This window comes from Oryctolagus cuniculus, chromosome 8 (genome assembly GCF_964237555.1).
Source record: "Oryctolagus cuniculus chromosome 8, mOryCun1.1, whole genome shotgun sequence".
In the NCBI taxonomy this organism is placed as follows: domain Eukaryota; kingdom Metazoa; phylum Chordata; class Mammalia; order Lagomorpha; family Leporidae; genus Oryctolagus; species Oryctolagus cuniculus.
This window is the reverse complement of record NC_091439.1, coordinates 86,408,974-86,434,971: the sequence shown is the minus strand read 5'-3', so window position 1 is coordinate 86,434,971 and position 25,998 is coordinate 86,408,974. Positions and strand designations below refer to the sequence as shown.

General features: G+C 39.1%; 1 protein-coding gene across 1 annotated transcript; it reads right to left on the bottom strand.

Annotated features, from left to right (window-relative positions):
• GK2 (glycerol kinase 2) lies at window positions 1-1,916 on the bottom strand. Its single transcript, XM_002717093.5, has one exon. The coding sequence runs from the start codon at window positions 1,838-1,840 to the stop codon at window positions 191-193; it is 1,650 nt and encodes a 549-aa protein (XP_002717139.1). The 5' UTR covers window positions 1,841-1,916; the 3' UTR covers window positions 1-190.
• Between the last annotated feature and the right edge of the window lie 24,082 nt (window positions 1,917-25,998).

The following is a 25,998-nucleotide window of genomic DNA, read 5'->3' as shown; positions in this document are numbered from 1 at the left end:
TTGTTTCACAGTGGTTTTTCTATTGTGTTTTCTTTATTTCAAGCCACAGGTCTACATGGGTCATATAGCAAGAGTTATGTCTTATAAACAATATCAGAGTCTATATAGTGTCATCATATTAAGAGACAGAATTGCTGGATTCTTTCATCCTGTGAAAAGCTCACATCTTAGCAATCCATGGAGGTTATTCTTATGGTATACCTGAGATATATCTTGCTCCAATTAACATTATCATGCTACTCACTATAAAAAACCCCAAGGGCAGACTAGAGAAGATAGTAGGGTCCTCAGGACTTGTAACCCAAGCCATTGACTTCATCACAGCCTTCTTCCATGTAGAATAACGTACTTCACTTTCTGTGGCCTGGATCTGAGGTTCGAACTGTTCCATCATGACAGCTGACAAATCCTCAGGGTCAAGGCTCCAAACACCTACTCCTTCTGCAGCCCCTGCTGCCATGGCAGCTCCAAGTGCAGTGGTTTCGGGCATGGATGACTTTACTATTGGAATACACAGGATGTCTGCTTGTAGTTGCATGAGAATTTTGTTGTTGGTCATTCCTCCATCTACTTGCAAATGACTGAGTGGAATTCTACAGTCACGGTTCATGGCATCCAAAATCTCTCGGGTCTGGAAACAAACAGCCTCCAGTGCAGCAAAAGCAATATGATTTTTATTGGTAAACTGAGTGAGACCACAGATTATGCCTCTTGCACTTGGGTCCCAGTACGGTGCATATAACCCTGAAAAGGCAGGGACAAAATAGCAGCCATAAGAAGTACCAACTTCTTGAGCAAGTTTTTCAACTTCTTCTGAGGTCTGTATAATTCCAAGATTGTCTCTCAGCCAACGAACAACAGCCCCAGCTATGGCAACAGAACCTTCCAAGGCATAGTAAACTGGTTTGTCTCTGCCTAGTTTGTAAGCGACTGTGGTCAGGAGGCCATGTTCAGAAAATACACACTTGTGACCTGTATTACACAGTAAGAAACAGCCTGTTCCGTATGTGTTTTTTGCTTGTCCTTCCTGGAAGCACATTTGTCCTACTAAAGCAGCAGACTGGTCCCCCAGACACCCAGATATTGGCACACCTTCCAAGGCTCCAACTTTCATTAGACCATAGATCTCAGAAGAACTCCAGACATTTGGAAGAATGTTCATTGGAACTTCAAAAAAGTCACAGAGCTCTTTGTCCCATTCCAAAGAGTGGATGTTGAAAAGCATTGTCCTACTTGCATTTGTTACATCCGTACAATGGACACCTCCGTTGACTCCTCCTGTCAAACTCCAGATAAGCCACGAATCAATGGTCCCAAAAAGAGCTCTACCTTCTTCAACGGCCTTTTGAACTTGTCTCACATTGTCAAGCAACCAACGAATTTTCACAGCGCTGAAGTAAGTGCTGAGCGGAAGGCCTGTCTTTGACTTGACAAAGTTATTATTTCCCGGGACTTTTTTACTCAGCGTCTCAACCGTAGCCTGGGTTCTTAGATCAAGCCACACTATGGCATTGTAGAGAGGCTCTCCAGTTAGCTTGTCCCAGATGACAGTGGTTTCCCTTTGATTGCTGACACCAATAGCTTTTACGTTGGAAATATCAATATTCAGTTCACCAAGCTTCTCACACGTTCTCGCTATGCACTCATACACAGACTGAAGAATTTCCTTAGGGTCTTGTTCTACCCATCCTTCTTTTGGGAACTCCTGTGTTAATTCCACCTGATGATGACTAAGTAGTTCCGCTGTTTTTGAATTGAAAACCAGAAAGCGAGTGGAGTTGGTACCCTGGACCACCGCCCCCACCAACGGCCCCACAACTGCTTTCCTCGGGGCTGCCATGAAACCAGTCGGTCGGCTCAGCTGCTCTGGGACCGTTTCCGGGGTGACGGCGGTACTGCGGGGGCGGGGCGCGCAGCCAGTCCGGAGCACACAGCGCAGGCGCGATGGCTACCTCTGCAGAACGTGGGAGCGCACTAGCGACCTTTGCCCTTAACTGACTGCACCATCTCAACCCGCCCCCAGGGTCCCCTCTCCACCCACGCCCGGCCCCAGCCCCCACTTCCCCCACCCCCGCCTCTACATGGTCTTTTAAGGTGATTTAAGTTGTAAAAAATCATGATTATCCGTGTAACCAGCTCTTCTGTTTCGTGTAGATCTATATTTCTGTTTTTTTTTTTTTTTTTTTTTTTTTTTCTGTGAGATTCCATAACATTTCTTACATTGCAGGTCAGCCACGGAGGGATGCTTCCAATTTTTGGACATCCGAGAAGTATTAAGTTTTAATATTTTAAGTTATTTCCTCTGGGTTTAGAGATCTAATTGACTACTTTTTTTTTTTTTAATTTCCTTTTTAAATTTTAGGACTTTGTTGCTGCAAGTCTTGTCTCTTGCTGTGTTAGGTATAGACTGCTATTATCCTTATCATTATTATTATTAACTTTTAAAAATTAGTCTATTTGGAAAGGGGGATGTATACACACACAACAGCGAAGAGCATCAGTAATTGTGGATACATGGATAAATACGTGTGTGTGTGTGTGTGTGTGTGTGTGTCAGAGAGAGAGAGGGAGAGAAGATGGAGAGAGAGACAGGGAGAGTGAGCCAACTTCCCCAAATGAACACTGATGCAAGCCAGGTCTACCAAGGGAGAGGCAAGAACTTAGTTATTTAAGCCATCACCAGTGCCTCTCAGGGTCTGAACTAATAAAAAGCCCGAGTGAAGAGAATTATGAGACATGGACGTTTAACCACTAGCCTGAACACTTGCTCCTGTTGTCCTTATTTTTAATGCACCTTGTTTTCAATACTGCCTTTAGCATTTTTCTGTTTATGCATGGCTTTGGTCAGTTTTATTTTGATATGCTCTGGCATACTTTTTTATTTTCTGTGCTTGGGGTTCACTGAGCTACTTGACTGTAGATTTATAAGTTTCATCAAATTTGGAAAACTTTGAACCATTAATCTTCAAATATACTAATATACTTTGTTCTCTTTCTTTCTTCATTCAGGAACTTCAGTTATATATATTGCAGTTATAGCATGCTTCACTGATGCTCAACTTATTATAATTGTCTTTTCTTTGTACTTGATTCTGGATAGTTTCTATTGATCTATCTTCAAGTCCGCTAATCTCTACTCATGTCTAATCTGCTGTTAATTCAGCCAATGTATTTTTCTTTTCTTTTTTTTTTCTGACAGGTAGAGTGGACAGTGAGAGAGAGAGACAGAAAGGTCTTCCTTTACCATTGGTTCACCTTCCAATGGACGCTGCAGCCGGCGTGTTGTGGCAGGTGCACCGCGCTGATCCAAAGGCAGGAGCCGGGTGCTTCTCCTGGTCTTCAATGCGGGTGCAGGGCCCAAGCATTTGGGCCATCCTGCACTGCACTCCCAGGCCACAGCAGGGAGCTGGACTGGAAGAGGAGCAACCGGGAGAGAATCGGCGCTCCGACTGGGACTAGAACCCAGGGTGCCGGTGCCACAGGCAGAGGATTAGCCTAATGAGCTGCGGCACCGGCCCAGTCAAAGTATTTTCCACTTGCCACATTGGAGTTTTCATCTTCAGACATTTAATTTCAGCTTTTTATTTCTTTATAATTTTTTTATTTGACAGACGTATAGACAGGTGTAGAAAGAGAGGTTGGCAAAGAAAGAGAGAGACAGAGAAGAGAGTAAGGGAGAGAGAGAGGGAAGGAGGGAAGAGAGAGTTAGGTCACTATTGGTTCACTCCATAGATGTCCACAGTGATGGAGGCTGGGGCAGGCAAGTTGGGAACTGGGAATTCAGGCTAGGTCTCCCTTGTGGGTTGCAGGAGCCCAATTACTTGGGTCATCACTGCTGCCTCCCAGGACCTGTATTGGCAATCAGGAACTGGAGTTTGGAATCAAACCCAGACACTCTGACATACGAAGTGGCCTTTTTATTTTTTTATTTGATAGGTAGAGTTATAGACAAAGAGACAGAGAGAAAGGTCTTCCTTCTGTTGGTTCACTTCCCAATGGCCGCTAGGGCTGGTGCTGCGCCAATCCGAAGCCAGGAATCAGGTGCTTCCTCCTGGTCTCTCATGCAGGTGCAGGGACCTAAGCACTTGGGCCATCCTCCACTTCCCTCTTGGGCCACAGCAGAGAGCTGGACTGGAAAAGGAGCAAGCCAGACTAGAACCTGGCACCCATATGGGATGCCAGCACTGCAGGTGGAGGATTGACCAAGTGGGCCACGGTACCAGCCCCTGGAAAGTGGCCTTCTTAATTGCTAGGCTAAACTCCTGTTCCAAATTTGAATCTTTTAATTATCTAACTTTTTGAACACAAGGCATATAGTTAGAATAACTCTTAATTTCATTTTGTGCTAACTGTAACATCTGTGTCAGTTCTGGTTCAATTTTAATTGGTTGACTCATAGCTTGTATCTCCTTGCCTCTTTGCATGCATGAGATTTTTTTTTTTAGATGACAGATCTTGTGAATTTTACCTGGTTGACTCCTGGGTTGTTTGAGTCATATAAATATTCTTGAGCTTTGTTCTGAGGGTGCAGGTAAGCTACATGAAAACATTTGAGTACTATGGGGCTTACTTTGTTAGGAAGTTCAAGGGCAGTACTCAGTCTAGGGCTAATTGTCCCCTTGCACTGTGAAGAGATGCCCTTGGAAACTGAGACTTTACAGCTTCTTGCTGGTGCAGTCCCTTGGAGGGAGTGCTGATAAGGCAAGTAGCTGGATCCCTACTGCCCTGCTATGGGATAGGAACTACCCCCCCCCCTCCCGGCTGCACCTATGCTTTTCAATAACATTTTTAAGAAATTAACACAAAATGAAGAAAAACAAGGATTTTTCCATCCCTGCCCAGTCCTTTGTTTTTTTGATCTGTTTCCTCACATGTGTGCACTGATCCACAGTCAATCAAATACACATGAGAACCCTTTGCAGCTCTCCAGAGTTCTCTCCCTGTGCAAGTCCTTTCTTTGCAGTACTGTGTCCTGCATACTCTTGCTTCCTTTCTTGGATGCTGTGCTCCATCTCCTGCCTGAGCCTCACCTGGTCACCTGTCCCTGAAAACTCACGCTATTAAGGAGCTCATGGTACTCATGTATTTTTTTGTCTTCTTTTTTTTTTTTTTTTTTTTGCTTCTTAGAAACTACTGCCATTCATTGTCCAAAATTCAATATCTGGGGAATTTTTTCTTATGTTTTTGTCTGTTTTTCTAATTCTTTCATATGAAAATGTAAATCCAGTCTCCTCTACTCCATTTTGTCCGGAGTGAACATCCACTGAATTGAAACTTAAATTTTCAATGTCATTTTATAGTTGGTGAATGAAGATTTATTTATTCACTAATTAAAATTTAATGAATGCCTATTCAATAAGTGCTAGTTTTCTACATTAGGGTGTAGAGTACACTTCTGAATTACCTTAAGAATGAGGCTCATTTTTTTAATGAAACCAAAGAGAACAAAATAGAAAATAACATAAAAAGCAACTATAAGTTTGTTATTTTACTTTTTTCACTGGACTATATTTTTCATTTAAGTAAAACTATCAGGGAATCTTATGAAGACAGAGAATAAAAAGTAACAACTAGATATAATTTGAATAGTAAGGGATAGAAATTAAAGCTGGTATTAACTTTCATGGTCATATTTTTGTTCATTTTTTTTTGACAGGCAGAATTAGACAGTGAGAGAGAGAGAGACAGAGAGAAAGGTCTTCCTTTTCCATTGGTTCACCCCCCAAAATGGCCACCACAGCCAGTGCTGTGCCAGCCTGAAGACAGGAGCCAGGTGCCTCCTCCTGGTCTCCCACGCAGGTGCAGGCACCCAAGCACTTGGGCCATCCTCCACTGCCTTCCCGGGCACAGCAGAGAGCTGGATGGAAGAGAAGCAACCGGGACAGAATCCAGTGCCCCAACTGGGACTAGAACCCTGGTGCCTGCGCTGTAGGTGGAGGATTAGCCTAGTGAGCTGTGGCGCCGGCCATATCTTTGTTCATTTTAAAAAGTTCTGTAAGAGCTTGACAAACAAAAATTTTGAGGTAACAATTTCCAATAAAACAGTTTACCATACTATGTCTGAATTGGAATAGCTTATATATAAATTTAGCTTATATTTAAATTTTAGAAACTTTTTCTTATGAAGTACTTAACAGTAGAAAATACTGTATGTTAATTATATTAATTAATATATTTTACATCCCCATCCTTTGCCACACCAATACATACAAACAAATGTCCCCAGTCCCGTTCAATTTTGAGTCTGGGAATTCTTCATGTATTTTGCCTTTAACTCAAGTGCCTTATTTATGAAGTCATGAGCTCTGTTTGTGAAGAAACCACCAGCTTCATTGTTAGCTTACCTACCAGTTTTACTGATACTAAATTGTAGCCACTAAATAGTCACAGAAAAAGTATCTTAATTTGTTTTTTCTATTTTTTATTTTTTGACAGGCAGAGTAGACAGTGAGAGAGAGACAGAGAGAAAGGTCTTCCGTTGGTTCACCCCCCAGTGGCTGCTGCGGCTGGTGCACCACGCTGATCTGAAGGCAGGAGCCAGGTGCTTCTCCTGGTCTCCCATGTAGGTTCAGGGCCAAGCACTTGGGCCATCCTCCACTGCCTTCCCAGGCCACAGCAGAGAGCTGGACTGGAAGAGGAGCAACCAGGAGAGAACAGGCGCCCCAGCTGGGACTAGAACCCAGGGTGCCGGCGCCGCAGGTGGAGGATTAGCCTAGTGAGCTGCGGCGCCGGCCAACAAACAGCACTTTAAACAATCAAACAAATAAATGAATAAAATGTTTAAACTAACCAACGGCAAAGGAAGACCTTTCTCTCTGTCTCTCTCTCTCACTGTCCACTCTGCCTGTCAAAAAAAAAAAAAAAAAAAGAAAAAGAAAAAGAAAAAGAAAGAAAGAAAAAGATAACCTGTTGATCATCACCAGACTATCAGAGCTTCTCTATATTCTCATTTAAACACATCTGAAATATTCTTTAATGCCACCTTTTGAAGATGTTCAACTTCACAAGAAAATTTTTATTTCATTTGTATTATATTCCCTAAGAATGCAAATACTTTAGTGGTGGACAAACTTTCCAAATATTCTGAAAATCAGGATTTTTTTCTGAAAAAGTATATTAGTATGGTATTATTAAAATATGATTGTAATCCTAAATAACTTTATATATAATTTATTTATCTTTAAGGCTAGTCCTCTAGAGGGCAGCTAATTCTTAATATAAATGTTTGAAATGATGTCCACATAATAAAGCTTAAAGTCTATTCTTTCATTCGGTAACTTGACAAATGTTTTGAGAGGATGCTGTATGTGGGTGTTATTATATACAATAATATACTAGCAAATAAACATTCTCCCTGCCCTTATTACAGCCCCTGCTTAAGAATAGCACCAGCAAAATTCACTTGTCTTGACTGACATAGCTACTTGAGCATTTCCTGTATTCGCTATTAATTTTCTTGTTCCCCTATCAATTCCACTAAACTGTAAGTTCAATGAGAGCAGGGACCTTGCCTATATTATTAAACCCTGTATCTTCAGCACTCAGAGTAGTGCCTACCCAAGACAGGAACTCAAGCAATATTTGTTGAGTGAATTACTGAACACTGCTCTATGTGACCCTCACTTTATTAAGTAATTATGATGAAGTCAAGATAATTTTAATTTTCCTTGCTAGATGAGTTATTGGTTATTCACTTTATAATCTAATATAAGATGATGGATTGATGAATAGATAGGGGAATGGATAAATGGAAGTATATGATAAAATTAGTCTAATAAAATGGTAATTAGAAGTGGGCATTGTGGCTCAGCAGATTAATCCTCCACTTGAGGTGGCAGCATCCCGTATCAGAATGCTGGTTTGAGTCCCAGCCATTCTTCTTCATGTGCCTGAGATGCAGCAGATGATGCTGAAGTAATTTAGTTTCTGCCTCCCACATGGGAGACCTGGGCGGGGTTCCTGGCTCCCGGCTTCAGTCTGGTCCAGACCCTGCTGTTGAGAGTGTTTGGGGGGAATGAACCAGCAGATGAAAGATTTCTCTTTCTCTCTCTCTCTCTCTTTCTCTCTCTCTCTCTTTGTATCTCTCTCTCCTCCACTCCCTCATTCCCTCTGCCTTTCAAATATGTAAATAAATCTTTAAAATATTTTAACTTTGTATTCTGTGGTAGACACGGTGGTAAAATTCTTTTAGCTTTTCTATATAGTTGAAAATTTTCATAATAAATGCTTGGAAAGTATTATGCAAATAAATAGCTGATCAATTTGTGAAACACAGTTAATGTAGATCTATTTCATATAGGTTCCTTTGTTTAGAGGGACAGTTAAAGAATTAAGAAAAAATTTAAAAAAACAGTGCCAAATTTGCATCACTGAGCAATTCTGTGGTGGAAAAAATTATAGTTGTTATCCCCAGGAAGATATTAATTTTGGATCACTTTTATAAGCTATTTGCACTTTTGTTGTAGGTATTTCTTCTGCTTTTTATAAATCTTTTAAATTCCATGAAGCCAACTATTATGTTTAACTCCCGGATTCTTAATCAGAATTTCAGACATCCAAGAATACAAGTAGTTTTTTCAATCTCAAGAGTGAGAAAGTTTAGAAGTCATCTAACTCATATTTGTCTTAGTTTTGAATTTGAGAGTGTATAGGCTGAAGGTAATGTCTTTATCTTAAATAGTTTGTGGCTAGGAAATTTGACTTCTTTAGACTGTGTCATAACCAATGCATCATCACAGTTGGTAATCTTCAAAACACTGATGCATTTTTCTACATGCTGTTCCCAAATGTGCTGGAGCAGCTGTTGAGAGCCAGGCCATCCAATCGCCTTGGAAGACCTCTTCTTGGACCACAAATCACCTAACATACTACCCCTCTTTGTTCTAGTGAAGAATGGAAAAATTAAAGCAAGCTACCGTGGATTATTACTCATGTTTTCTCTGTTAAGCATGGGCCATGGGACTCACTGAATCCATGTTAGGAAGTCTTGGCATTCTAGGTAAGCACTCATGACAAGCCAATGACGTTAATATTCACAGGTCTGGTTGTGATTTTATGAATATTTGAATCTTGAAATTTTTGATGGTGTGTGTGTTTGTGTGTGTGCATTCTTTGTCATTTTCCCAGTGAAAATTGCCCTGACACTGATCTCAATGTTAATGTATTCCTGCTTACATTTGACTTTGGAATATGTTACAGCTAATTATCATTACACAGGATGAAAGATCAGAGCCCTGAGTGAGGTGCTTGCATTTAGGAACAAAGGGAGGCCAATGCAGCGTCTTGGCTCTAGGCCCAACAATTGTAATCGGACATCTTGAAACTGATAGGATCTTTGCATTTATTATTATTATATTTTGGCTTTTTCCTCATACTTTTTGAAAAGGGGTAGGAAGAGAGGGTTAAGGGTTTGAAGGGGCTGAAATTTCCCCTTGAACATGATGTCAATATGTTGGCATGTCTCCTTTTATTAAGATGCCATCCAACTGATAACAAGTCCTGCTGTGTTTTACCAACATAAAAAATTAGACTGGAGACCGAGGAGCGGCAGGTGGCTTTTGGCACCAAGAAATAATCACACTTGATGTGGAAAGTAAAGTAAAAGGAGCCATCTGTTCACTGCAGGAGGACGTGAAAAATCACATTAACATATTGTCACTAACATCATGAAATACACAGTTAATAATAAATTTAGTTATCATGGCAAGTCGGATTGGATAGTTACTCTGAAAATGCAGAATAGGAAAGATGCTCATTCTTGCCCACCCTCATCTTTTTTTTACTTGGAAAAAAAAATAAAAACAAGTGTTAAACCTTTCCTTGGTGCTTGGTGTGTGTGTGTGTGTGTGTGTGTGTGTGAGAGAGAGAGAGAGAGAGAGAATGAGATGGGGTTAGGGAGAGGAAAGTGTTTCATTTTAAAGCCTGGCTGTGGTTCTGGTTGCTGACTAAAGGAGCAAAAACAGCTTCTTGCATGCATGCAATGAGCCACTTCTTTGATTTTGGCTACTTATTGTCTACAATATTATTCTACAACATCTAACTTGGACAGAGAGTAAGAGATGTGGGAGAATGAAAGGTTTGATGATGGTCTTTGTACCGGATGCAGAGCTTTGCCAGGGATGGGGATGGCAGCATACTGCTAGGGAGGAGAGTCAGTGTGTGTGGCCTTTTCTTCATGGGTATCCAGATTTGCCTTTAGTGAGTAAAGTGTTCTTATGGAGTATTTTCCAAGTGGATTTTTGTTTGAAAGTTCTGCACATACTTTACAGGAGAACAAATGTGTTAAAGCAATGTGAGGGGAAGGATTTCTTGCACATTTTTTGTGTGCATGTGTTGTTTGCATATGTCAACTGAATAGATAACGAAGCTACAGAGCTTGGAGGTCAAATAGAACTGGGAAAAATTACAGTTATTGTCACTGAGTTATTATTAGAGCCATATTTAAATACCTTTGACTGTAATGGTGTGCTTTCTCATTTCCTTTAGTCATTCCTTACTATCATTGTATTTGTGACTCAATATTTTTATTATTAATATCAAGATCTCAATCTCACTGTTTTGTAAAATCACAGTTGTTGCATAATAGAATACTAATTATATAACGTGACCAATAAATATTCTTTGTTTATGGTTGTTGGTTATAGTCAGTCATTATCATATTTGCTTAGGAGAAGTAATGTATAGATACTTAAAAGTATCTATATGTGATCATGAAAAGAACATTAGAATAAGAATTTTAGTAACAACTTTGATTCTATTATTTTCAGCAAGTCAAATTACTTCTCTGAATCTTTTTCCCAGGTGTAAAGTTTTCTCTAAAACAACTTCCTCTATCTAAAACTTAGAGAATTTTTTAAAATGTTGTCCAATGAAACTTGGTTTTTATTTTAAGTTAGTGGAAGAAAAATTGTGTTCAAGAGTCAATCTTTTGGGGAGTGTTTGCTCAAAAACATGAATTGCCCTGGAAGATATTCTGAGAATTGGAGTTGCCGACTTTCATTCAGGCACGAACTCAATGGCTGGTGATGGTATCTGGAGTAAGATCTGTGGTCTTGGGTGGTGTGGGCTTTTCTTTTCTTGCCTCTGTGACATTCTGTCATTGAAGGTGAACATTATCATGTAGTGCTGGCCTAGGTACAGACTCTGTCACCCTACCAGTCTTCACTTTGTCTCACTCCTAGTGATTTTCAAGAGTAGTGGTGAGTGGAGCAAATGCTTCCATTTTGTATTCCTTTAAAATGTTTCTAAACAATTTCACTTTTTAATGACACATTTTCTATTCTTTCATTAGATGATCTGGACTCTAAACACTTCCTCTACTGACCGGTTGCCACTGAACCGTTTTTTTTTTTCCAGTAGTTTGGGGTCATATGTTGATTTACCTTCCTGGACATCTCTTCCTGTCTCCTATACTATTCCTTTTCCATGGTAACTTCGGCTAAGTTTTCTTCCTCAACAACACATTTCTTGAGCCCTTACCTGTACTTAATTCATTTCACTGTAGTCTCCAGTCGTAGCTTCTCATCTCTGTTGGAATGGAAGCCCCTGAAGGAAGTTGTCTTTCTGCTTGTCTTGGTAACAATAACTAACATCTGCCAGGTACATGGTGTCATATACTAAGCATCATTTATTGACTGGCATTGAGCTGGGCCAATCAACTGTCAAATGTTATTAGGTTTTAGGGGAAAACCTAATGGCATTATCATTATTGCACAGTCATCTTGAAACTCTGCAGAGAACTTTGGGTGACTTTTCTAGAGGTCATGGTTCCTCATGGAGGCACAGATAGAACATGACATTGTTTTAGGATTCTTAAGGAGCAACTAGGATTTTTAAAATTACATTCTAGGATGGACATCAAAACAATCCATGGATCTTCCAAGGATCTTAGATTTATATTTATAAGAACCTGAAAACATTGTCAAAATGGGAATGGTATGCTAAATAAATTTTAGCTGACCCATAAGCTTCTCTTTTCTTAATGTTTGAATGTGTTGTAATATGTGTTAATTTGTTTCAGATAATCAGGTTGTTCTAAAAGAGAAAATTGCTAAAACTTCTTGCTGGCCCTAGACATTTTCAGCATCTGTCAAAACAGCTATACATAACTGGTCAAATGATTCCTTGGCTGTCTAGAGTTTGCAACTTCACCAATTTTTAGTTAACTTGGGGGAGATACATAAGTTTAATTTTACAATGATGACAGCTGGCATAAAGATATGTTTTATTATACAAGCCATATTTATATCTGCATTCCTGTGTCATCTTGCTACAGTCTTTAGAATGAAGTGAAGTGGCCCAGTAGTTAAGTATGATTTGCAATGATGAAATGAGCTACTGGTATCCCCCAAAAGCTATTGTCAGAACTGTTATATTGATAGACTCACATGTATTACATAGAAGCATACATATATAATGCATTGTATTTTAATACATATTGGTGGTAATATGGTTATATTTTAATACATATTTGTGGAAATGTTTATTAATAATAAATAACCTTAATACTAGGAGATATACACATTACTCTATTGTTTTATAAACTCAAAATCCAGCAAAAAGTAGCCATGAGTCTGATAATCATCTAAAAATGTAAATAAATTTAGGAAATCATCTTACTTCATGATACTGATTTGTACTCTGTGGGAAGTTGCCAAATATGTGGGCTTAGGTTGAAAATGTTTTGCCACAATGCATAAAAATTACCTCAGACCCTTAGAGGCAGTTGTGCTAACTGACAAGCATTTTAAGAATTGACAGTCTCCCTTACCCAGTAGATATTTCATCCCCTACATGCTGGGCTTTTTTGCGGTTGCTGAAAACCAAGGCAGATGGGCACTCCAGTCAGCCTGAGGGGACAGGAGTCACGTACTTCAGAGCACCAGGTGCCCTGAGATTCCTCTTTTTCATCAGATAGGCTAATAGAGCCACGGAGGCCAGGAATTCAGAGATGTCCTAGAGGTTCTTGCAGGTGGGCATCACTGAAGTGCCTGCTGGACCTCCTGCTGGCCTCTGGTTTCACAGAGAGTCTTGAAAGCATAACTCTTTTCACTGTAACAGCCAGGCTTTGACATGCAATAGAATATTAGAGAAATTCTGATGGGTTTGCAGTTGGAAAAAGATTCAGAGGTTGTTGCTGAGAAAGAATCCTACTGTTTTTCTTTCCTCTTTTTGTTGGCTATTTCTGCCTATCCTCAATAATGTTTGTTCATTTTGCACTTATTCTTTTCTTCTGATGAGAGTGTAAGATACCAAAGAGGAGGTGATTGTTTCAGGCATCTTATTATGTCAATTGTGCCTTCCTTACATATAATAAGGATAATGTATACTTTTGATCTTCTCTTCTTTTCTTCTTTTATTCATTCAAGAAATATTTTCTGAGTGTCAACTATTTAATACTTTTTGGACTAACCTAGCTTCTGGAATATAATTGTGAACTAGACTGATATAATCCTTGACCATTTGAGGTTTTAGTGAGTTAGCCAGATAAAAACCTAGTAAATAAAGTTAAACTGATAGCAAATTACTATACATGATGGAAGAGAATAAACAGCTTAGACCTATTATTATAACTACAGGTGAGAGGGCAGACTGATTTTTCTATTTTTCTTGCCATGTGCTATTTTTCTTTCTCCGTTTTTATCTTAGACCCTCTTCCAAGTCAAACATTTCAAATCTCTGTTGACCAGTTGGAAGTATGTCCATGTCACAAGGGCTATGAAAAACTAACCACTATTTTTGCCCTCTTTTCCACTCTACCTATCCTGAATGTATGTAAGCAGATTGCCTCAGAGGTAAGGAGAAGCTATGGATTTCTGGTGAGCAGATGCAGTGGTATGCACAAGTTCAGCAGGTAACATATAGAGTGATTCTGATTAAATTGGAATACAGAAGATACACTTTGTTAACACTGCAAAGCTTCCTTTGAGGCCTCTCAGTTGGCTGGTAGAGAGCCATCTTCTCTTGGTGTTCACGTGATCTTCCTTATGTGGATATATGTTAGACAGAGGAGGAGAGGGGCAAAGAGTGGCTTTCAGAGCAAACAAGCCCCAGACTGGCACAAATACTAAGAAATAAGAACAGTATAAAATGATTCAAAATGGCCCTTCAAATAAATGAAGTCAGATTTACATATTTATGGTTAGTGACTGTTATATAAATCTACCCACAACTGGCCAAACAGGACTTACTTTATTTTATCTTTTTAATTACTTTAAAAATATTTCTCTTCTTGTTTGCTTGGAAGATCCATTCCCCCTCCCACCCCACAATCTGTGCATTTCTGAATTCTAAACTTTGTTTAAAGCCTTGCTTAAATTCTCCTTGAAGTTTCCACAGTTTTTCTTTTTCTCCTCTGTCTTCTTAACCTTTGTTATACTCTGTCTATATTGGACTCAAGTCACTGACAGCTTTCCCATCTGTATTAGCAACTATTTATAAACATATTTATTCACTTTTCAGGGATTGGGCTGGGGTCTTACTATTTCACACAGATTTTAATACTGCAGCTTATATGTGTTTAAAGATCAGTAATTATGAGTACATCCAGTGAATAATTGTATTTAATAAAACTTACAATACCCATATTATTCCAAGTCAATATTTCTAATCTTATACAATTTATCCATCATCTTTTATCATTCTGTATAAAAGGCAAGAATTATTTTCTTTCTGATCCTTTTAAAGGCAGAAGCATTTCATTTTCTGGTTATGTAGGTGAGAACCCTTAACTTGGGATTTAAGATAATAACCTGCCTATTTCATATAAATATAAAAAAAAATGAAAACTTGAATGAGTATTCTGTGTTAGATCTTCTCTAGAGGTTTTTTCTTTTCCAGCATGGTCACTTTTGTAGATAATGAAATAAATGCTCCAGGCATTTGAAATATATCAGGAAACAAAGCAGAAAATTTCTTTCTGTGTTCTAATGGAAATAACAATAAACATAAAAATAAGTTTACTTCATGTGATGTGTGATGGGGCAAACATACAGTGAGGTAAGCAAGATTTCAACTGCTGAGTGGAGGCAGAGAGTCTCATCACAGGAGGTGATGAAGTTAACCCTGCAGGTCCATGGAGGAAGAACTTTCCAGGAAAAGAGAACAAGGTGCAGAAACTGAGAGAAGATCCAGAGCAGATGTCTCAAACTTTATAGGTTCTCAGAGCTCACAGTGTCACATGTTTTTTTAAATAATATCTCTAGACCAAAAGAAACTCCTTCCAGTTCTATTCATTCAGTAGTGTGCCCCAAATAATTTATGTATTTTTTTCAAATAACTTATTATTTATTTGAAAAATTAATATGCATATATTAAGTAACCATTGATCCTTATGAATGGACCATGTATGCATATGGGGAACTCAGAAGCTTCCCAGACATTGAAATTAGTTCATAGCTGACATCGGTTCTTGTTCCACACTCATTTGGAGAGCTGTGACATTTCATCATAAAAAAACCAAACCCCTGATCACAAAGGTTTAACTCCATCAAACGAAATACAGTACAGTCTAATGTTGAAGCCGTGAGCCATCATAATCTACTAGATCTCATAGTAACTGATAGGTATTCAGTACTGTGGCTTTTCCTTTAAAACGTTCAAACAGCCTTTGGTACCTTTTTGTGTTTGCTCCATCACCTGAGGGCACCTCAGTGCATAGTTTGAGAAGTGAGAATCTAACACATTGGAGGAATGGCATGGGGACAGGTGGGCTGGAAAAGAGTGAACAAGAGGGAAAGAAGTAGGGGAAGTGGTAGAGAGGAAATGAGAGGAGGTAGGTAACGTGCTCCTCAGGTCAGGATAAGACTTTGACTCTGAACTTTCTCCAGGTAAGATGGGAAGTGTCTTAGTACATTCAGGTTGCTATAACAAAATGCTGTAAACTGGGTGGCTTACAGACAACAGAAATTTATTTCTCAAAGCTCTGTATGCTAAGTCCAAGATCAAATTACAGACGATTTCTAGATCTGATGAGTGCCCACTTCATAGTTCATAAATGGAGGCTTCTTGCTATACTCTGTGTGGTGGAAAGTGGGGGAGAGTCTCTCTGGAACCTCTGTTACAGAGGCATTTATCTCACTTATGTGGGCTCCACTCTCATGTCCCAATCACCTCTCCAAATTTCCATCACCTAATACCATCATTTTGGTGTTTGGGATTTCAGCATGTGAATTTTAGAGGTACACAAACATTCAGAGCATGACAGGAAACTGTTGGAGAGTTTATGACAAAGAGTGGTATCATATGATTTAGAAACTCCCACTTTGGCTGCTGTATCGAGAGAAAAACTGTGGAGAGTGAGGGCAAAGATAAAAACTGTGGAGAGTGTGGGCAAAGTTGGGCTTGGAGTCCTGGTAGGAGACTGCTAAAGATGTCTATATAAGTATGTCTAGATGACTGAGACTTGGATGAAATGGCCAAGTGATGATTTGTAGTCAAATTTTGGATACATTTTGCATCTAAGAGTAGGTAGTATATATTGATGGATTCTTCATGAAATTTGAGGGCAAAAAAGAAGAGCCACGGATGCCTGTGAAGTATTTGGGCTAAGGAACAGGAAGGAGGGAGCTGCTGGCATCATGGGAGGTGGGTTGGATTACAGATGCCACCGGTTTGTGGCTCTCTGTTCATTTGCAGTGCTCGATTTGACATGTACATAGAAATGCTGGTTAGGCAGCTGGGTATGCAAGTGTGACGTTCAGAAGAGGGAGGAATGTGACAGAGATGTAGTTTGGGAGGTACAGATGTTTATGGATGATAGATAAAGTCTTGGAACTGAATAACACACTCTAGGGAATGAGAATACACAGAAGAATGGTCCAAAGAGGAAATGTTGGGATATAGCAACAAAAATGATTTGGGGAAGAAAAAGAAGGAACTAGAAAGATTAAATGTTAGGGGAAAAACCTAGAGAGAATGGTGCTCTGAAATTTTGATGAAGAGTGGGTCATCTGCTTTGTCTAATGCTGAAGTCATTGAAGGTAAATTAAACTATGCAGTTGGTCAAACACTTCAGCAAACTCAAAAAAATTTTTTTTTTCATTTAACAGCATAATTGGTGTGAGTGTGTCACCACCTGTCTACCAATGCAAGATTACCATAAGACTTACCTTTTAAAGACTGAGAAAATCAGTACTTACATTCCAATTTTAGGGTTTATTAGTGTATCTATTGATACCTTACAATGAATTTTAAACCAAAATGATTAATTGCTCAAAAAACTAAATAAAAAACCATAATCATCCTGATAGAAAAAATTTGTTTTCACTTTCTAAAAAATTGGCAAGAGAAACACCTTTGAAGTCCAGTGGTGCTTTTCCATACTGACTCAATCCACAATAAGTGACACAGAATATTTGCAGAACATCTGGTAAGAGCAGGTAGCAGCTTTCTTTGCAATATGTTTTAATTGGTAGTTTGATAAGCCTGGAAAATAATGATTTTAATGTTCATTTAAACTGACTTTGCAAAAGAAAAAAAATTGGTCATATTTGCTCTGCTTGGGTTGTTTTCCTCACTTCAAAATAAGATTTTCTTAATAACTTTGATAGAAAATCTGTTAAATTCTATTTTATCATTCTGAAATAATCCTACAAAAATTGTTTTTCATCCTGAAAACTCCTGTTGTCAACAGATTCCTTATTCTTTACTCCAAAGACACAATTATTCGTCCCCAAGAAAATTGCTATAATTGTAATTTCTGTATGTTTGCATAATCTAACAGTCTCCTCCATGTCTCTTCTCTACCAAGCCTGAATCTCATGACTGGTCATCTAAGCTATACATTCACTGGCTTTGTCATACTGTACACACTCAAAACCGTGGGATCGTTGCTAGATATTCAAAGAACATGAAATTTAGTCTAAATAACAAATGACATGTGATGGAGGAGCAGAAAAGCCAAATTGGAGGTGGTGAGGTAACTCAGATGTTAGCTACAGCGAGATTTCACCACAACCCACAAAGGATGGCATGTCCACATTTCCTTAGTCCAGAAGTCAGAAGCTAATAGACAAAGCTAGGAATTGTGCTGAGGCTTGCATGGCAGAAGCTGGTATTATGAAAAGAGGAAATATGCAGGAAGCATTGTGAAGATACACAGATGCTTCTAGAAAAAGCACTCAAAGCAGAGCATAAAGGCACTCTTGGTATACCTGGGAGAATGTCAGTTATTAAATAAAAGAGAAGATGTACCAATTTTTAAATTTTTATTTGTTTATTACTTATTTGAAAGGCAGAAACAGGCAGATAGACACAGATATCTTGCATCTTCTGGTTTACTCCTTTTTATGCCTGGTGCAGCTGGGACTGGGCCAGGGTAAAGCCAGAAAACAGCACACAGAAACTTTGTGTTTGCCACTTGAATCATCACCTTCTGCCTTTGAGGGTGCACATTAACAGGAAGCTGGAATTGGAAGCAGAGCTAGGACTTGAACCCAGGCACTCTGGTACAGGATACGGATTTCATAAGTAGCGTTTTAACTGTTGCACCCAACAACCATCCCAATGTCCGTTGTTTTGAATGGAGGGAATTTAAAGGAGGGAATTAGCAATTCAGGAATTAGAGCATTGAACTATTAAAAATAGAGCAGTGAAGGAGTATAGATGTAGTAACTGAAGCAAGCCACTAACCCTAGAGCTAGGGGAGCAAAAAGAAGAAATTGAGAGTATTGCAAAGTGGGTATTGAAGAGGATCCATGCAAGAACTGGAACCCATTCCTCTGCAGAGAAGGCGACGCCTGGCTGTTGCTGTAACCTCAGGAGCTCAGACGAGCATCCTTGTGGACTGCCACATCTGTGAGGCCAGGGTGCTAGCCAGCTGGTGCCCGGTCCTCTATGGACGTATGATGAGGCTGGTTCTGGAATGGAAAAAACTGAAACTGTCAGTCAATTACTGCTTGAAGCAAGCTATCATTTCAGGAATGAAAAACTGCTGCTGTGGTTACACTGACACTAATGCAAAGCAAATGGAAAGGAACTCAGCTTCTCTCCCATCTTCTGCCCCTAGGTTTCTCCTAAAGCTCCTTGTTGAAAAAAGCTAACAAGGGTCAGGCGGCAAAGGCAAAGTAAGTTTGTAGTCACAGCTCCAGAATAACAGGGTATAATATAAACAGTGGGTTCTCATTGACTACACATTGAACTCTAAGCTGCCTCACGCAATACAGAACATCCTCTATAAGTTGGGGGAGTTATCTTCCTTTTTAACCCCAATACTGCTACTCTAAAATCATATTTTGTATCTTTGCAACACTAAACCCCTCATTCAGAAATATGAGCTGTTAAGCTCTTTCTCTTCTCTGGGCATTGCTAGTACTATCTCCTATGCCTGTCAAACCCTCTCCCATCTTCCCTTCTTCCCTCTACCTAACCACATGCTTCACCATTTAGCAAAAGCTCTGATGTCACTTCCCCTAAGAGATTTCTCCAGGGTAGAGTATAATACCCATTGCTTTATATGTGTGTATGTGTATGTGTGTGTATGTGTGAGTATATAGCATAGTGTCTGAAAAAGAGTTGGCATTTTATTTATTTAATGTAAAAAGAACCATCCAAGAAGTCATTCAACACCCATTTTTTATTTAAATATTACTTATAAGGTAAAATACTACTAAGTGCTGTTGTTTACCTGGAGAAATAAGACATATATTTGTCTAAATAAAATGTGATCAAGTAGGACCAATATGGCAGAGAGTTAAGTATTTCACAAGCTGGTGCAAGTTAGAAATTGCTAAGTACAAAAGAGCAGAAAGATGAACTATAAGTAAATAAAATCAAAAGTTGAAAGAGTATGTAGGGTAAAGATTTTTCTTCTACTGAATTTTTTTGTCAGATACTCAAAATACTGAACTAAATATTTTGACATTATATCAATTTGATTCAAAACTCATGATTTGTAATCATGCTGGAAGTAAAAGTTCAGTGCAAATATGACTCATGTTGCACTATCCCAGACCCAGAGTCTGACCAGTTGTGTGCCTAACAGAATTTCTTTGCCCAGTTTTTGTGTAAAAATCTACTTTTCAAAAAAAATTTCTTTATCTTTACATTTTTCTCTAAGAATTCAAGAATGATAAGAAAATCACAAACATGTATTTCCTTTTCAACAAGGAAGTAGGGAAGTGACAGACTCAGAAAGGCAAGATGGCTGGCAGTAGAAATTGTACCTAAATGGGAAAAAAGTAGAAGCAAGTGTAATATGGCCCTGGGAGATATGGAATGTAAGCATGATCATCTCTGCTTTAAGGAAGATAAAATTGAGACCCAGACTTGTGAAATAACTTACTTAAGTTCAGACCTGAACCTAGGTCTTGTGTCTTCATAAGTCAGAAAAAGGAAAAAAGAAAGAAAATAAATAAAAATAGTTATTACTGTCTCTATTCCTGAAAAATTCCTCTTATGACAAATACTAAAGAAGTTGATAGTGGCATTTAAATTATTAACTTTATGTTTGATATGTGTTTATGTGCATATAAAATCAGAAATTAATAATATAGACTTCCTAATTTAATTATAACTTGGTAATGTTTTTGAGATTGGTATTCATCCACTCTCAGTCCACACACACTGTCCTTATATTCTCCACTGCCATCTCTGCCAAACCCACCTTTCCCAGTGTACATAAATCACCGTACCCTGAGCAAAAGCTTTCCAGCCTCCTTGTCTGCAATATGCAAGTAATTTCCCGGCAAGTAATTTCTTGCCATTCCTTTGGCCTAAAATTCTGTCCCATACACAGGTCATGTTTAGAAATTTATCTATCTATCTATACACACACACACACACACATATTTGGAAGTGTAGATTCCATAGAACAATGACAAAAGACTTTACTGACTTCTAACTAGAAATGTATCTTTTTTCCCCTCTATATCAGATCATTGTGACAGCTACTGACATCTAAGTATTGCATTACAGCTTAGATAATGTTTTCAAAAATACCACCCTATTCTGGGCCCACATGCCGTCTTTTCAACAGTTGTTATGAGCTCTACTTAATGGTGAACTTGAGGACACACAGTACCTCCTTAGACATGGCTAAGAGGTGCACCGACCACAAACCCCACATTCCAAAGCACCAGTCTGGCTCTCCCTTTTTGTCCCTGGGACTCTGGAATTCCTTGCCTTTGAGGACTTGGACTCATTGTCAAGGCCAACTCCAGGCCTTCCTCCTGGCAGACATAGACAGCTGCTATGTGGATCCTTAAGCTAAGTGTGACAAGAGAACAGCTGCTTTAAAGGAAAGTGCACTGAACTTGGACATAGGCCAGGAATCTACACCTGAGGCTTGAAGCTCCTCTCATTTTGGACAGAAATGGAGTGAGAAGAGAAGGTGCTCTGTGCTGGTATCCAGAGGTCAATACCTGCCCCCTCCGCCATGCCTCTCTGTTCTAGAGGGAAATCTGAGGACTTGAAAATCCTAAATGTGAGCCTGGCCTCTGGTTGCTGCAATGTATATTTGTGAAAGGGAATGTAGTGGTTGGTATTTTTATTGAACAATTTTATTTCATTTCTAATTCTAAATATTGAGAAATATGATGGGGCCAAGATATCTCATCAGTTAAGGATTTCTTTCCCCATCTATTGATGGCCTATGGTTGGGACACTAAGGTTAACCATTTCAGCCCAGAGTGAGATACGTTTTGTGGCCTGTGTTTGCTTACGAGCTCCCACTGCTGTTGGCTAATGCTTTGTTGGACCTAGGCTGAAGCTTGACTTCTCCTTCTGCCCAATCCTGTTTCCTCTTCCTTCTTTCCAGCTATGTTGAGTCTTTCAACAAACCAAACATTGTTTCATTGCTTGTTTCCAGAGAATCCTGCAGGGACGTGTAGCTCAAGGGACAATCACTAAATATTTCTTGAATATGTAGTCAGCACATAAAAACAATAGCGACAGCCAGCATGTAAATTGTGCACAGTACTCTTAAATACCTTATATACCTTAGTTCCAAAAACATTATTCAGGTAAGTACTACTATTCTCTTCTTTACAGATTAGGAAAACGGAGCACAGAGAGGTTGTGTAAATTACTTAAGACCACATAGTTGGTTAATTGTGGATCTAATATTGAAACTCAGGCAATCTGACTCCAGAATTCATGTTCTTCATCACTAAAGTGCTTCTCTGAAAACTCTCAAACATGTTCACTGAGTGAGTGAATAAACCATTTATGTGGCTTAAGTAATCAGTGAACATGCTATTGATTGATGTGTGCTTTGGGGTATCTGAAAATATAGATGTCATTCCTAGCTTCTGGCAAACTTGTTTGTTTCTTCAGAACAGAGTTGCAAAAAAAGAAAGAAAGAAACTTAAATGTACTCATTATGGGATACTTACTCTTGATTTCTTGATTTTTCCCTTAAATATTTGAGAGACACTGTGATTATTATTTTTCTATCATGATAATAACTGGTCCTATGTATAAGATCTCATTTTTGGAAATCTGTTGGAGAAGACTGTCGTGACCCATGGCCTGCCATTCTTAGGCACAGACTGGACTTATCAACTCTTCTCTGTGGGTCTTACTTTTCTTAGGCCCCAGGCTCCACAAAGGCCTGTGCTATAGGATGTAATAAGATGGTCTTGGTGCCAGCGCTGTGGCTTAGCAGGTAAAGCTGCTGCCTGTAGCACTGGCATCCAATATGAATGCTTGTTTGAGTCCTGGCTGCTCCACTACCAATCCAGCTCCCTGTTAATGCACCCCAGAAAGCAGTAGAAGATGGCCCAAGTGCTTGGGTCCCTGCACCCACATGGGAGACCAGGCAAAAGCTCCTGGCTCCTGGCTTTGGATCTGGCTCCTGGCTGTGGATTGGCTCAGCTCTGGCCATTGCAGCCATTTGGGTGGTGAACCAGCAAATGTAAGATCTCTCTCTCTCTCTCACTCTCTGTCTCTCTTGCCCCTTCAGCCCATAACTCTCTTTCAAATAAACAAATAAATCATAAAAAAGAGGTGGTCTTGGCAGTGCCTCAATGGCTGAAGTCGAGTCAGTTCAGTGGTTTCCATTTCCCCATATGTGTTGCTGCCTTGGGCCTTGTTTAATGGCTTACTTGTCCCATTCCTCACTTCTTCAGTCAGTTAGCTCCTCTATGGCCTGCAGTTCCTACAGAAATTATATTTCTTGGCTGGAAAAATCTGGAAAACTTTCCATTTTTATTTGACTGCTGCTGTCTTCTTGGGTGATTAAACCTAGGTCAGCCAATAACTGAATCACCACCAGCTGCCTACTCTACTTCTGGATAGTCTACCTAAGTGTTACTAAATCTTAAAATGTTTGCTAAAGGTACTAAGTCAATTGCCTTAAGCCCTTACATCTATCAGCTGATCTCCTAGTTTGCCTCTCCCTTTTTTATTTTTATGCTGGCCAGGACAGGAAGGACTGATATCAGCCTTGCTTGCTTGTTCATACTGTTTGTCAACGGATTTTACAGTCCATTGGGAGATATTAATTTTGGCTTTATTTTATTGAACATGATTTCTGTGTATCTCAGTTACATATGTCTTATAGTCATTGAAAAGTGAAATGAGTGAGTGGTCAAAAAATTACAAATTAAATCTGCAGAAAATTGGTCCCAAGATAGAAAACTCCTTTTTTAGATTAGAGCTCACTTTTAGATATGCATTAATTGTCCCATTTTTTTATGACGTTCTGAAAATATCATCTTGGAACAGAACAAAGTAGTAATTTAATCCAATTTTTCTCAGACCTTAGTAGCAATCATTCATTAAGAGAGGTAATAAGTTACCTGACAAATATTTATTTAGAGGGCACGATATGCTAGGTGATGAACTGGGTGCAGGGCCTGCTTCTAGGTGCTAGAAATCCAATATTTTCCGCATTGGTGCTTCTTTTTTTTTTTTAAAGATTTATTTATTGATTTATTTTAAAGATAGAATGTCAGGGAGACATACACAGAGAGAACCTTCTATCAGCTATCACTCCTGCAATGTCTACAAAAGCCAAGGATAAGTCATACAGAAACCAGTAGTCAGAAACACCACTTGGGTCTCTCACATGGGTGGCAGGGACCCAATTACTTGGGCAATCAACCTGCCTGCCAAGTGGTATCAGCAGAAAGTTGCATGTGAAGCTGAGCCAGGACTGAATTGAGGTATTCTGTGATGGATTGTGGCCATTCTAAGCACCAGCTTAAATCTGGTGTGCAACAACACCCACCTTTACCTAGGTATTTCTTTTATTTTATTTTTTATTTTATTTTATTTTATTTTATTTTTTTATTTTTTGACAGAGTGGACAGTGAGAGAGAGAGACAGAGAGAAAGGTCTTCCTTTTGCCATTGGTTCACCCTCCAATGGCCGCCACGGCTGGCGCGCTGCGGCCAGCACACCGTGCTGATCCGATGGCAGGAGCCAAGTGCTTATCCTGGTCTCCCATGGGGTGCAGGGCCCAAGTACTTGGGCCATCCTCCACTGCCTTTCCGGGCCACAGCAGAGAGCTGGCCTGGAAGAGGGGCAACTGGGACAGAATCTGGCACCCCGATCGGGACTAGAACCTGGTGTGCCGGCGCTGCAAGGCGGAGGATTAGCCTAGTGAGCCGCGGCGCCGGCCAACCTAGTTATTTCTTACTTTTCATGTATCTGCAGGTTTTTTTTAGCTGACACTCATGATTACTCTATGATGGTAACTGGATACATTATTAATCACATTAAAAAATGAATAAATAGAGGCTTAACCGAGTTTCCACAACTTGACCAAGTTCATGTTGCATAAGGGCACTGAGAGTAAGACTTAAGATATCCATACCGTCCTCTTTCCTTTAAGAACATTAATGATTAGAAACTAACCATGTAGGGAAAGGCACACTTACTTTGTATCTCATTTGGGATTCCCTCATTAAACAAATCTGATAGAAAGAACACTTCCACAAAATAAGTAAATGATTGGGTTTCTAATTTTTTTAGGAGATATTCTAGTTTACTTCCCCCTCCTTGAGAATGTGATGCAGCCTTTTGAAAATTCTCCAGTTCCATTAAAATTAGCAGAAATTCTGTTATTCAGCTCATTTGGATGGTCATTTTTCTATATTGTTTTTCTTCAAGTACCTTGACAAGAAGGAAAAAATATGCTGTGTTCACATGGGGAGATGTACAGCTGGGAAAATGTAGCCCACTGGTATTTCTGGGATACTTACTTGTATGATACTGTAAATACAGTCAATGCATGGAGAGACACAATGTAAACTGTTACTCTGAAATGCTTGCTTTTGGCACAACTTCATCACAGGCATTTTACAATTTACAAAGCAGTATGGAGTAATGTTGACAACTTCTGTGTGTACAAATTCACTGATTCCTCTTTACTCAAGGCAGGATCTTTGGTTTTGGCATGTTTTCAAATATTCATCATTTCTGCCCACTGGTTTTTGCATCTAACACTATTATTTTATACCAAATTGAATGGACCCCAGTGGGCTATGTGACTTCCAAGAATAAGTATTTCTTATTTAGCTCTATCTGATGCTAAATCCATAGGAAAATGTCTAACTTCATTCTATGCAATACACCAAAAGGAGGATTTTGTTTTAGCAATAACTGGAAAGCTTCAAAGCTCCATCTTTTTTAATGTGAAGTGTTTAAATTTTTGAAACCAGCTCCTGAGTCATCTTTAAGAAATCTAAGAATTTGATTAAAAATATTATAGAAAGCTGCATTCACTGCAGTGTGAAAGAGCATGGTCTTTAACAATTTTTAAAATTCCCAAGATAAATGTCTCAAGGATGGTTATGCTTCAATACATGTAGATAATGACATATGTATGAAAACCCAATGTCACTTCTTATACACATACAAATTTGAAATGGATTGTGGATTTAAATAGAAAATGCAAAATCATAAAGCTTCTATAAGAAAACATAAAGTAAAATATTTATAACCTTGAGTAAGCAAAATTTTCTGGAGAAGGCTCAGAAATATAAACCATGAAAGAAAAAAATCGATTTGAACTTACAATCAAAAACATTTTACATATTAACTTAATGACAATTC

Bases quoted from the DNA above. Each gene is read 5' to 3' on its own strand.
- GK2 (XM_002717093.5), bottom strand. From the start codon at position 1,840: ATGGCAGCCCCGAGGAAAGCAGTTGTGGGGCCGTTGGTGGGGGCGGTG.